Source organism: Scomber scombrus, chromosome 7 (genome assembly GCF_963691925.1).
Source record: "Scomber scombrus chromosome 7, fScoSco1.1, whole genome shotgun sequence".
In the NCBI taxonomy this organism is placed as follows: domain Eukaryota; kingdom Metazoa; phylum Chordata; class Actinopteri; order Scombriformes; family Scombridae; genus Scomber; species Scomber scombrus.
The window spans coordinates 16,556,903-16,570,125 of record NC_084976.1 but is presented as its reverse complement, the minus strand read 5'-3'; the positions used below and the strand labels follow the sequence as shown (position 1 = coordinate 16,570,125).

The window sequence follows — 13,223 nt, the reverse complement described above, 5'->3', positions numbered from 1 at the left end:
TTGAATGCATTTCGATGGATGGATGGATGAAAGAGTTCCTCTGCTCTCAGTAGTACAACTCCTTATCCCACCAACCTGAGAGAGAATGGGCCATTGATTAATGAACACTGGATAGATGAAGAGATGATGATGATTGATGAATGGATTTTTTAGATGTCTAGAAGGAAGCATAAGGAAACTGTGCTTACTTCCTGGATGTCTTCTGACTCCTAACTTCCTGATCTCATCGTACACAAAAATTAGAATACCGTAAGGAACAGGAACAAACCACCACTGGACCCTGGAGAGAAAGCACAACATGTGATATGAGACCACAGCTTTTTTGTAAGAATATGGACCATAAATATAATGATTGTAGTAAAAAAAAAAAAAAGTTTTACTACAATTTCTACTTGTGGTTTCTACATTTGTGTCTTTTCATTAAAATGTCACCCTTTTCCATCCTAAACTTTGACTTCAGATGACAATATCTGGGATTTTACCTGATAGGCATGAAATTGAAGATATTGGGCATTCCAGGGCAGTAACAAAGCAGATTACCCAAGCAAAGCTGGAAGACTATGGCAGAAATTAGGACACGGTTCCTGCACACAAATAAACACAGTAATCACAATTGGAACGAATTAATGCATGAGATAAAAAACACATACAACTGTCTTGTAGTTGCATTAAATCTTCACCACATTGCAATTTTTGGAGACTCAATTTATTCAACACTCACAGATCAAAAGACATCTAAGGAGTTTATAGCAATTAATGGTTCGGTTCCCTGTTACCTTTATGACCTGCTCATTAGAGGAGCTGTACACAGTTTGTTTTTGGTAATGAACTACTCCAAATATTTAGCACAGCAAAAGTAGCTAATCTATGCAATTTAAATGTTGGAAGTACATGTTTGTAGGAAGTAGTGTAATTCTGATACAGGCATAGAATTAAACCTGTAAATGTTAATGCTATAATGTACACCTAAGCTGAGAGGGTTAGGTCTTTACTAACCTGAAGACACCTTGCTGGAACAGAGAGAGACGTCGAGTCTTCCTGATCAGCACATCTGAGATCTGGCAGATCTCTATACTGACAAAAAACACAGTGTAGCACGTGTACTGCTGGTACAACCTCTGAGCGAAGGTCTGTGGCAGAGGAGAGGACACAAGTGAGCAGTTATTTGGTTTTTTATACTCAGAAAAATACAAGTATGCCCTTGACCTAACCACTAACTGTAGGAGGAGACACAAAAGAAACAAAAGGGTCCAAAGGAAGATCCAAAGTTCATACTAACCCATTCCTGTCCATAGCTGTCCTGCATGTCTTGAAGATGAACATCCTCCCACTGAGAACGCAGGCCAATACACAAGAGTGGAAACCAGCCTTCCTGTGCCATGGCTGTGAAATAATCTGTAAAACCTGCAAAAGACTGGATGGCTCCTAAAACAGAAAGGGTTTTACATTTTATAGTGGTATATCACTCTAGCTTTTTTGTAAAAGAGTTTTAGAGATTAGTTTATTTTGTGTTCATGTGAAGTAAATATTAAGTAGTAAATATTAAGGTATTACAAGTATGCATACTTTGTTGACCAAGACAGACATTCAGGCACACACAGTCTCACCTATCTGGAAATACGAGTACACCGCCAGCGCTTCATTTACCAGCCGATCACGACGAGGGTTTCTGGGCTTCAGGTGCATGATGTCACTCTCTGCTTTCTCATAGGCCAGAGAGACGGAGGGGTACTACGAGGGAGAGACAAGAGTAAACAACATATCCCTGTACTGCCAAAGAGTAAGGCTTGTGTGTGGTGATACATGAGTTACATGAGATACAAATGTTAGTCACAATCACCACCTATAATAATCATAAATAGAAAATGTAGTGACCATTCATTTCCTTGCCGAACTGGCACAAATGACTTAATTACTCACAATGTCTGTGGCCAGCTCGATGAAGAGGATGGTGATACAACCCAGAGGAAGAGGGACGCTGCAGGTGATGTAGATCAGATATGGAGTCAGCTCAGGAATGTTCTTGGTTAAAGTGTAGGCAATAGACTTCTTCAGGTTGTCAAAGATAAGACGACCTACAGACACATGGGTACATGTACAAACAGATTAGTTCATATTCTTTCTCACACTACAGTCCATCTGCCAATCATAATTTAGTAATAATAATTCAACTCCTAAAAAAGGAGTTAAGTACATTGTTCATAAACACTTAATTGTTTATGAGTCTTTGAGTATTGCTAAAAGCGCTCTATAAATAAAATGTATTATTATATTGTTCAGTATGCACTCAGTACAAGAGTCATCAGAAACCTGTCAAAGTTTTGACTTTCTTTTTTGGAAGCCAGCCATGAAGATTGACTGATTTATTGATTGATCATACATTTGACATATTGTTCCCCTTCTATAAATCTCACCCTGCTCCACTCCAGTGACAATAGACGCAAAGTTGTCATCCAACAGAATCATATCTGCGGCATTCTTGGCAGCATCTGATCCAGCAATACCCATGGCGACGCCAATATCAGCCTTTTTAAGAGCCGGAGAGTCATTCACGCCGTCACCTGTTACAGCAACGATTGAGCCCTGGGGGGATGAAAGATGAGGACATTTCTCATAAGCCTGAAAATGCACCTATCTCCTTCCCCACTGCCTGTTTATGATCCATCTTCTCAAAAGACCACATCGAAATAAGATATTAGCTTTATAGTGTATATATTGATACTTTCAAATTATGTATTTAGGAAACTTGCTTCAGAGGCACACACATTTTCAGAATATAAAAAGAATACAATAAATCATTGAAGGATTAAGAGGACACAGGTAGTGAAGTTGTGTGTGTATTTATAGTACCAGACGTTGACAGCTCTCCACAATGATCAATTTCTGCTGAGGGGACGTTCTTGCAAACACCATCTCAGGATGGTTCCGTAGTGCGTCATCTAAGTCTTCGCTGCTCATGTCTTTCAGCTGACCACCACTAATCACACAAGCACGGGCATCCCTGCTCACAGACAAGACAATAATAGACAGAGTTACAATACATATGATGAATAGACAGAAAATATGCATGCACACAGACACAACAGGCACGTCAATGAAGTTGTAGTAAGTAATAAGTAATAAACATTAGATTGAACTGGGTTGGATGTACAGACAGTTTCTAACATGTCACAGAGATGAGCATTGGTCAAAGTGGACAGCGGTACCTCTTGTTGACTTGTTCAACAGGTATGCGCTTCCTCTCTGCAATATCTTCCACTGTTTCACTGCCTTCTGAGATGATACCAACATTGGCTGCTATTGCCCTTGCTGTAATTGGATGGTCCCCAGTCACCATGACAACCTGAAGTTTCAGGATACAAAAAACAAGCTATCATACAGAATACAAAAGACACTAAGCTGTACAAATGCATATGCAACCTCTTGTAAAATGTTGCATAACCAAAGTTATCGTCCATATTTTTCAGAGGTCAAACCAGCCCAAACAAGCTGCAAGTGTGAAAAATGTGGACACACCCTGATACCAGCAGTACGACATTTCATCACTGCGTCAGGCACAGTAGCTCTTGGAGGATCAATCATGGAGATGAGGCCAGCAAAGCACAATTCTGACGTGGGGAAATTCATGTCATCACAGTCAAACTTAAAGCCGCGAGGAAACTCTTTCTCATTCAGATAGAGATGGCAGAAACCTGGAAGTGTGGGGAAAGGATGGTTAAAAACGCACAGAGGCAATATACTGTGTGTCAAAATGAAAATAACTATGTACCAATAAATAAAGAAGCCTTCCCACAGCTCTCAGCTCACTTTTTCTTTCAGTATATTAAAAAAACACTTGTAAAAAGCGTTCTCTAACCCAGAACTCTTTCTCCCAGTCCTCCCAGGTCCATGTAGGCTGTTTGGAAATATTCTTTCCACTGCTCATCCATAGGCAGTTCCTGGCCTTTTATCAAAATGGTAGAGCAACGCTCTAATATACGTTCTGGTGCTCCCTTCATTACCAACAGGTAGCGCAGGTCCAGTGGATCCTCCAGTTCATGGATAGACAGCTGGTGGGAGAAGGGATAGTTGATAAGAGACTGAATAAAGTTGGACATTAATCTGTCAAACATGTCAAACACTCCATATGGTTCCGGTAATGAAAATATATGAAAAAGTAATAATTTTCTCACTATTCCGCTTGTTTATAATGAAGTGTATAACAAGGCTTCCTGCTCTCACCTGGAACTTGTTGGTGGAGTTAAAAGGCACTTCCACCCCTTTTTTGAAGCGATTACGGTAGTCCGTAATGTTCCCCACAGTGAGCTCTGTGAACTTCAGCAGAGCAGTCTCTGATGCATCTCCTACCACAAGCCTCTGTGTGTGGCACAGTAAGATACACAAGAGTGACCAAATGTAGGGAAAAATGCAATTCATAAACTGTATTAAAGATACAACTAAATTTACGTTTGAGCACTGGAAGACATCTAATGTTCTAATACATTACAACAGTGAACTTGTACCTTAGGGATCGGCACTCCTTCCTGATCAGGTCTGAATGTAGCTCTGTTACACAGGGAAGCAATTCTTGCCAGGGAACGCCATGTCTCTGATGATTGGTCAAAACTCTGGCCTGGACACCACACAGTGACAGTATTTGCAGAGATTTACTCAAATGTAAAACATTATTCAACCTTTTATAAATACCAAACCACACCCTAGCTCATTAAAGCTAACATCTACACTATGAAATTAATGGTTAACTTTTATCCATCTGTTTACCTGACTGATCTTCAGTGGTATCAGCAGCGTGGATGTGGTTGTCAAACCAGAGGTGAGCTACAGTCATCCTGTTCTGGGTCAGCGTGCCGGTCTTATCAGAACAGATGACTGAAGTGGAGCCTTATCATACATGGATTTAAGTTATTTGGGATGTAAGAATATGTGATTGAACCATTTTTATACAAATCAATGTTAATGTCACCAGAACGTGTAAGTTGCTATAAGTACAAGAACATTTGACACATGGAAACTTTAAATAACAGGAACAGAAATAAAACAGTCATTTTGAATCACAAAACTACTCATAACAGGACATGTGTAGAATACAAACCTAGTGTCTCCACAGCCTCCAGGTTCTTCACAACACAGTTCTTCCTGGCCAGTCGTTTTGCAGTCAGAGACAAACATACCTGTTCACAGAAACACATTTTTAGAGAATGACAGTACAGTACACTTACAGAGATAGAAATTCACATTTGTTGCAGTAACTCACAGTAACTGTAGCAAGCAGCCCCTCTGGCACATACGCCACCACAATGGCCATGAAGAAGATCATCGCCTCCAGGAAGGCATATCCAATGAACATGGCGACCACAAAGAAGGTAAACCCAAAAAAGATTGCAAGACCAGCAATGATGTCTACAAAATGTTCGATTTCAATGGCAATGGGTGTCTTCTCGTTGCCAACACCACTGGCCAAGCTGGCAATCCGACCGATGATTGTACGATCACCTGTGCTGATGATCACACCTGTAGCTACACCTAAAGAGGATAGGAAAGTATATCGTTAAAACATGAGTTCTACCTGACCTTTTCCCAAAATAAATAAAAAATACAAGTAAACACTGACAGAATGGCTGTAGAAATGTAAGTATATATGTACTGCATGCTCTACTGTACCTTCCAGACAGGTGGTAGAGAAGAAGGCAATGTTTCTGGTCTCCAGCGGATTCTCATGAGTACACTCTGGACTCCTGGTCTGTGGTTCAGATTCCCCTGTTAAAGATGAGTTGTCCACCTTTGCACATGGTAAAACGTGGCAGAAAGGGAATATGTATGACAATTGCATTAAGTTCCATTTGTCACATGTGATAAAATAATGAATTATTACTACTATACTACTAATACTATTTGCTTGACACATGTGGACACAATAATACTTGTTAAGAAGATATAAGCAAGTGCCATAACTTTATTTGTTTGTATTTACAGCATGAATGTACAGTATATGTGTTTTTCCTACCTTACAGCCACTAGCAGTGATGATGCGAATGTCAGCAGGGACTCTGTCTCCTCCTTTGATCTCCACCAAATCCCCTACTACCAACTCGTAGGCATTGATTTGATTCTTCTGGCCGTCACGGATCACCAGGGCTTGCTATTTTTGAAGGTGAAGCGTTAGATTAGCAAAGATGAAGAAAGATGTCAAATGAAAGAGAGAAACACAAGAGTGATTGTAAGGGAATATTTAAAGGAAAAAGACAAAAAGAAATGTCATGACTACTGGCGGGCATGTGCCTTTTCATGCAGGTGTGTATAAATGGACGCTGAGAAGATGAAAAATAAAGAGAAAGCTATTCATGTTAAATTCCAACTGTGTGTTGACATGGAGTTGCAGTCTTTTCATCTTGTGTAGCTTACCTGTGGCACCAGATTCTTAAAGCTGGCAATGATGTTGGTACTCTTGAACTCTTGGTAGTAACCAAAGCAACCAGTTACCACGACGACAGTAATTAGGGTGATGGCCAAGTACAGCTGGAGTGAGAGAGAAGATGTTACCACCAGAATAGGTATCTGGTTGGCTATCTGACTGGTTTTCATTGCTCTCCTCCCTTTACTCTTTTTCCATGGAGCACTTAGGCAACTGTTAATGGAAATATAACTCACATTGTCAAAGCTGGTGAGGTTCCCTCTTGCGAGTTCAATTCCAAAGGCGATGAGGCAGATGCAAGCTGCGACCCACATCAGACACTGCAGCCCACCAGCCAGCTGCCTGGCAAACTTTACGTACTCTGGAGTTCCTTTAGGAGGCTTCAGTTCATTGGGACCATCTCTCTCCAAGACCTGACGGGCAAAGGTGGTGGTCAAACCCTGTAGATGGGAAACAGAAAAACAGATGAGAAATATATTCTTTAAAGAACTATTTTAAAAATAATAATCATTAAAACTATAGCCATTGACTTGAATTTTTTTTTTTGTACTCAGGCAATGGAGAAAGAATGGTGATAAATAGAGTATAGGTGCAAATAAGATATGAAAAACAAACATTTAAGAATTAAGGGATATTGTCATTAGTCATCACAGAAGAAAGGGTCATACCTTGGTAATACTGGTGGTGTACCTCATTTCCAGTTCTTCCATTGGAATCTCATGGTCATCCTGCAGGAGGAGACATCACTGATTCAGCAAACTTTTAAAATGGCAAAGCTGAGTGAATCAAGGTGATTTATTTATAGTTGGTTTATCAAAGAACCCCCTTGGTCATGGCCATGTGCTCATGAGTATATAATATATCAGAGGATGGTTGTAACTGAACAGTGGCTGGAGTAATATATTCACACTACTAGGTAACACTAATGCCTTTATTCTATCAGCTGTAAATAATATGTTGTCATGGTACAGTAATTAAAAGTAACTTGCTTACACGCCAAAATCTTATTTCAGCAAATAATTCTAGCCAACATCATTAGCTTAGTTGATGTGATCTAAAAAGTAGATTACTTATACTGTAGCACATATTAATACTACATACTACAAACAACGAATTACTGTGTAATGTGTTAACATGACTGACATAATACATGTCTCACCACTCAGTACAATTTTCTCCTCCAAATCCATTATTTTTCACCAGGTAATTCTGTCTTTACTTACTATATCCATTTCTTTCTTCATGCCCTCCAGTTTTTCAGTCTTCTTCACCTTTTTCTTCTTCTTGTCCCCCTGTCCATCCATCTCGAACATGTTATAAGTGTCCTAAACTCAGAAAAAATATTTTATTTGTCATAATCATAAATATAAGTAAAAATAAAATGCACTTTTGAAAAACACTTATAAAATAGATTTGGAGTTTTAAATTCTAACATACTCTATTATGAATGTGTCCACTCAATTACAAGTGATCATCTACACACAACACTTCTATTGCAGTGAATAAACACATCCTGACACTTCATAGATCGAGTTCATAGATCTTTATAGATATACTGTGTCCATAAACGTAAAAGAAAAAAATATGAAATACAGTAACTAGACAGGATGACAGATATAAAAACACCTCAATATAGATAACAGCCTTATTTTGTGTGACATTATAGACTGGAACTTTGGTCTTAAATAGATGGCAAGTGGCTATTAACATCATGCTCATCAAATATTGTTCAATAAAATAATTGACTGGATTGATTAAATTATTCACTGACGTTAATGGAATTACATTTAATGACGGAGTGAAAGAATAACAACTTTTAAGAGAAAACTTTATACAAATAAAATCTTACATTGAGAATAGTCTCTCTAGAGGTAAGATGAGCCAGAAAAATAAATGAATGAAATAAATTAAGTGACAGTTAAATAAGGCCCAGTCTTAGGTCATATAATAAAATTGAGCTACCTAAAAGAGCCTGAAGGTCACATGCTGTGCAGTAGAGCTTTAAAATGTTTTCATCGTCACCAGCTAGACAGTGCTTTCATGCTAAAATAAGAAGTAGTTTTGATACAGAATCAGATCAGAGAATAATATTACAACTTACAAGTCTATCTTTCTTTACTCTCACTGGGAAAATAAATATTACTAAACCTTTTTCATTTAGTGTGTCTGGACACTGCAACATGCAGCAATGATTACTGTTTAATATGTCTTAAAATAGCTCTTATATGTTCAAACCTCTTAGAACAGCAACAAGAAACACTTTTTTTACTTTAGAAAAGATTTGTCTACCTCCTCCAACAACCAGGGATAATTAAAGTGTATCTGATGGGTGTCCTACCTTATTACTCATGGTTGCTGGTGTAATAGGGACTCCTAAATCAATGGAGGTCCAGACGACTCGATCCTTCTTTGCCCCCGAAATTTTGGCCTTCAGTTAGAGTCCAGTCCTAAACACACACCCTATTTCTCTCTCCCTCTCGCTCCCTCTCTCTCGCTCTCTCACACACTGGTCAGAAACAGGATAACTTTTCTGGAAAAGTCTTTTATACCTGAAACTCCCCTTTTTAACTTGCACATGCGCGCACACACTTTTGGACACCCACGTACAGTATGTTTAAACACGCACTTTAATACGATGCCCTGCGTAAAATGGTACTTCAAGCAACAACAATGTCACCCCTAGCCAGGTCACACACTCATACAAACACACTCCTATCGTAAGCTATGCGTAGGCGAGTGTGTCTTTAGTATCTCTTATCTCCCATCAGCACGTTTCTTTTTTTGATTAAACTGATTGGCATAAAGCGCAAAGGAACAATGAAGGTTAAAACAGACCAATGTCACTCCTACCAGTCGGTCTGACATTGCTCTGCATCAATTTACACCAAATGGTGCACTACTGTTTGAGTTTACCGTTGACAATCGAGTCATTCTGGAGGTTAAACTGAGATTGCTTGATTTGCTAAAGTGGGAAACTGTGGTTTTACTAATCCAGGGAAAACCAGACATGTCTATAACTATGTCCAGTTGGTCAAATGTACCCACAGGAAAGTAAACAGGAAACACTTAACCAGCTTGACAGCTGTATGACCAGGCAAGACAGCCAGCAATAGACTGCAGCGCCACAAAGCCTTATTCAAAGGGAGAAGACACCAGGAAGAAAATTGCCTGCAGCTGGAGTTAATCAGTTGTCACACCTGATGCCAATCCCAGCCCATCAACAGCCTCAACCACAGACGAAGGTTAATGGTGTCAGCATGTCTGCCAAGGTTGTTTACCCCCTCCTCCTGCAGGTTAAGTGGCACAGTGACTTGCTGGGTGTTTAATCTAATACTGCAGCCCATCCTACTGTGTTCACCCAACACTACCACTGCATTTGATTAATAAACTCCTATCTGCAGGTGTCTGCACCTCATTTGTCATGCTGTCTCCACAGCAGGTGTTTCTACCACCATAACACCCTAAAAACAGAATTCATGTGTTACTGCTATGAGAGTCTATACTAGCACAAAATAAGTATCAACCAAAATGTACACACAAGGAAATTCGATCCATGATCTAACTTCATACATTCTGTTCTGTATGCTGTGTATATGTAGAAACATCTGGAATAAACTCATTAAGGGTTTATAATCTTTGGTTCTCAACCTGGTTGCTTATATACAAGTTAAAGCTGCAAAGGCTGTACAATGTGACTGAAACCACTGTTTAGAGTAAACAAACAGTCCTCTACTCTGCAGAGGGAGTGGATTAAAGTCAGAAGGTTGAGGAAAAGACAGGAGAAAAACTTCTTATTCTTATCTTATTATTTTAACTTACTAATTAACACAACATAATGACTAAGGTAACCATTAAATAATTTGTATAATTTGTCCTGCTCCCACCAATCATTTACCTGCAGTAAAACTAAGTCACTGTGCTTATTGATAAACTATTTATGACAAAATTGTACAAGAATCAGAAATCAACTTATTTTGGTGAATGTTATGCTTTGAATTCACACAAAAATTCCATCAAATGTTAAGCTGGTGTCGTGAATATAGTTAAATACACACTACTACCCAGGGTGACGAGAATGACATCAAGCACACGCCTTTGTTTCTTTTTAGTTTTCTTTATTAACAAATCAAATACACTGTCTAAATACAGCGGGAGAATCTAAATGGTCAAATTAAGCAAATTAAGGAGAGGTCCTTTCCAATAATGCAGCGTTTCTGATCTCAATCTCATCTCAATCTCAATCTCATCTCATCTCAGTGTCGCTTGAATAGTTACTTTATACCCCTATGGAAATCCACGTCATTCAACAGCCACACGACACACGAACATCATATGACCATTCAATGTTTATAAACACAGAACCTCTTACAAGGTTCTGTTTATCTCTCATGTATCCCACTGCTTATAGGTTTACCTTAAAAGGCTAGTTACTGCTTCTTTAGCTCAGTGTACTGGAATGTAATGCATAGCTCACACTGTCCTGTTAATATACTACACTGGTGATCAAAGATAATGAACTAAGCAGTTGATTAAGAATATGAAAGAAATCATTAGGCCTGTCTTACGGCAGACATTTAAACTACTTTGGGTTTACGCTCCGTATTATGTATGCATATTGTTGGACTGTCATAACATCATCGTTAATGTAATTAGTAACACCTGCTTTTCCTTCTGTGACAAGTCAAAATGTCTGCTGTGTGCACTGGCTCACTGATACAGTTAAATGGAGAGAAGACATGATTAGTCTTATAAGTTACACCTGTGTGTTTCCTGCGATAGCAACTCCGCATTTCTGTCATGAGAAAGGTCTATTGTTCGGTGACATTCAGGACAAGCATTAACCAGAGCTGTGATAGGCGTTAAGGGTGCCATTATATCAGACATGTGTCAGCAGCCCTTTAAACATGACATCAAGAGCCTCCTATAGAAGTAAAAAAAAGAAAAGAAAAGAAGGTAGACTTCTTCAAATACAGTGATCCAAATTACAGTGATTCCTTCAAAAAGCTAATGTAATTAATAATGAATGATTGGCTAAGAAATATAACATTCAAACACACACATAAACTAAATAAAATAAGCCAAATTTTACACCAGACAGTATACTCAAAATCACTCTCAGCTAAATCAGCAAACTTCTGTGAAGTGTCATATTCCACTGAATCATACTATTATCCTGCACAGAGAAGTAAGTAAAAATGGAGCTAAGGTCACATTGTCCCTTAACTGTTCCTGCCCTGAACATGTAGCATGCTGGGTAAATAAGAGCCAGGTGAGATAAGTTGTGTTTAAGAGAGTCAATATTGTGCTGTGCAGAGTGACAGTTGCTCTGTAATCAGAGATATGTTATCAGACTATTTTATCGGCTTCAGCTGCACATTACTGGAGGACAGGTGAGGACAGAGGGAAGAGAGCAGGAGATGGGGAGTGAGAGAGATGTACACAGATAGAGGAACCAAAACACAAAGCTCTGCTCGCACTAGCTAAGTTGGGGGTCAGTTCACTAATTGAAAAAAAGCTAGGCCAGGTAATCTATAGGACAGTGAAGTTAGTGAGATGTGCCATAGCTGAGTGCTTTTTTCTTCAAACTTCTTCGAGTGCTTTTGTTACAGAAATTTTGTAATAACTATTATTTGTGCACTATTGTAGTATTAGTTCTACATAATGGACAATGTATGGAGGAACGACATGCACTGATTATCTCATTATCTCGAGATAACAAAGCTCATTTTCTTTAATATATAATTAAATAATAAACCTGTGATCTCAAGTTAACTGCATTAAAAATAATAATTGCAAGCAAGGCCAATCAGTGTCTGTAGAATAGTCTACTGACATTCATAAAATAAATGAAAATATTAAGGAATAAATAAAAATGAATAAATAGATGAAAGATAAAGTTGTGTTGTCTTTTTTTTTTTATTTTACAAAAATCACATTTGTTATTGTTATCCACAAATCTTGAGAAAAAATTGTCGGTGGATATATATATCATATAATCAGGGTTGGAAAGGTTACTTCAGAAATGTAATGGGTTACAGATTACTAGTTACCCTATTTACAATGTAATAAGTAATGCAACTATTTCAATTACTTAATCAAAGTAATGTGACTTGTTACATTTGATTACTTTTTGATTATAATATTCTAATTATATTCTAATTATAATTTTCTGACAAATGGTTTTCAACTGTTGGGGTAAGTACCCATTAAGCCCATCAAAAGTTAATGTGTTTCTCATGGATACTGACATGAAATAAGGGACATCATTTCTTATAAAGTAAGATTTATCTTTCATTTGAAAATGTATTCATTAGTTAATGTAGAGAGAGAGAGAGAGTTTTAAGTCAAAAGTCTGGCACAGGCTTAATTGGTAGGCTACTGTGACACTATTGTTTTCAAATAATTAAAAACATTAATACTAAAAATGATGAAAAACCCCTCCTCCTGTGCAAAATCTTAAAGGTCTGACTTCAGATTGAACCTCCTTTGTAATTGTCAACATTTTCATCAGTAACTAATTTAATTACAGTTACATTAATTTTGTAAATAAATAAGTAACGCCGTTACAACTGGTAGGCTACTGCCCAACACTTTACCTCTTTCAGTTTGTTGGGGAAAACAAATATTGTTTCCAATTGAATGTTAGAAAAATTGTACTTCCACACAAAGTCCCCACGTAGAGTAATTTTTCTAAAAATAATTTCTGACATGTTTATTAGTACATTCGATATTTTCACAAGGACATAGTCTTCTGAGATGAATAAAAAACTTCAAATCCGTTTCCGCCTACCGGCCATGTGACTACGTCGTA

General features: G+C 38.1%; 1 protein-coding gene across 1 annotated transcript; it reads right to left on the bottom strand.

The window, feature by feature from the left end:
- Nucleotides 1–46: 46 nt before the first annotated feature.
- Nucleotides 47–7,731, bottom strand: LOC133984084 (potassium-transporting ATPase alpha chain 1). The gene is made up of 23 exons (XM_062423334.1): nucleotides 7,636–7,731; nucleotides 7,081–7,140; nucleotides 6,649–6,852; nucleotides 6,403–6,516; nucleotides 6,005–6,139; nucleotides 5,662–5,779; nucleotides 5,255–5,523; nucleotides 5,093–5,171; nucleotides 4,762–4,881; nucleotides 4,503–4,612; nucleotides 4,222–4,356; nucleotides 3,857–4,049; nucleotides 3,517–3,692; nucleotides 3,207–3,343; nucleotides 2,851–3,001; nucleotides 2,415–2,583; nucleotides 1,921–2,075; nucleotides 1,608–1,731; nucleotides 1,280–1,425; nucleotides 997–1,130; nucleotides 483–584; nucleotides 189–280; nucleotides 47–75 (listed from the first exon to the last, which is right to left on the bottom strand). Exons 1-23 carry the CDS (start codon nucleotides 7,723–7,725, stop codon nucleotides 47–49), a joined length of 3,042 nt encoding a protein of 1,013 aa, XP_062279318.1. The 5' UTR covers nucleotides 7,726–7,731.
- Nucleotides 7,732–13,223: the final 5,492 nt, after the last annotated feature.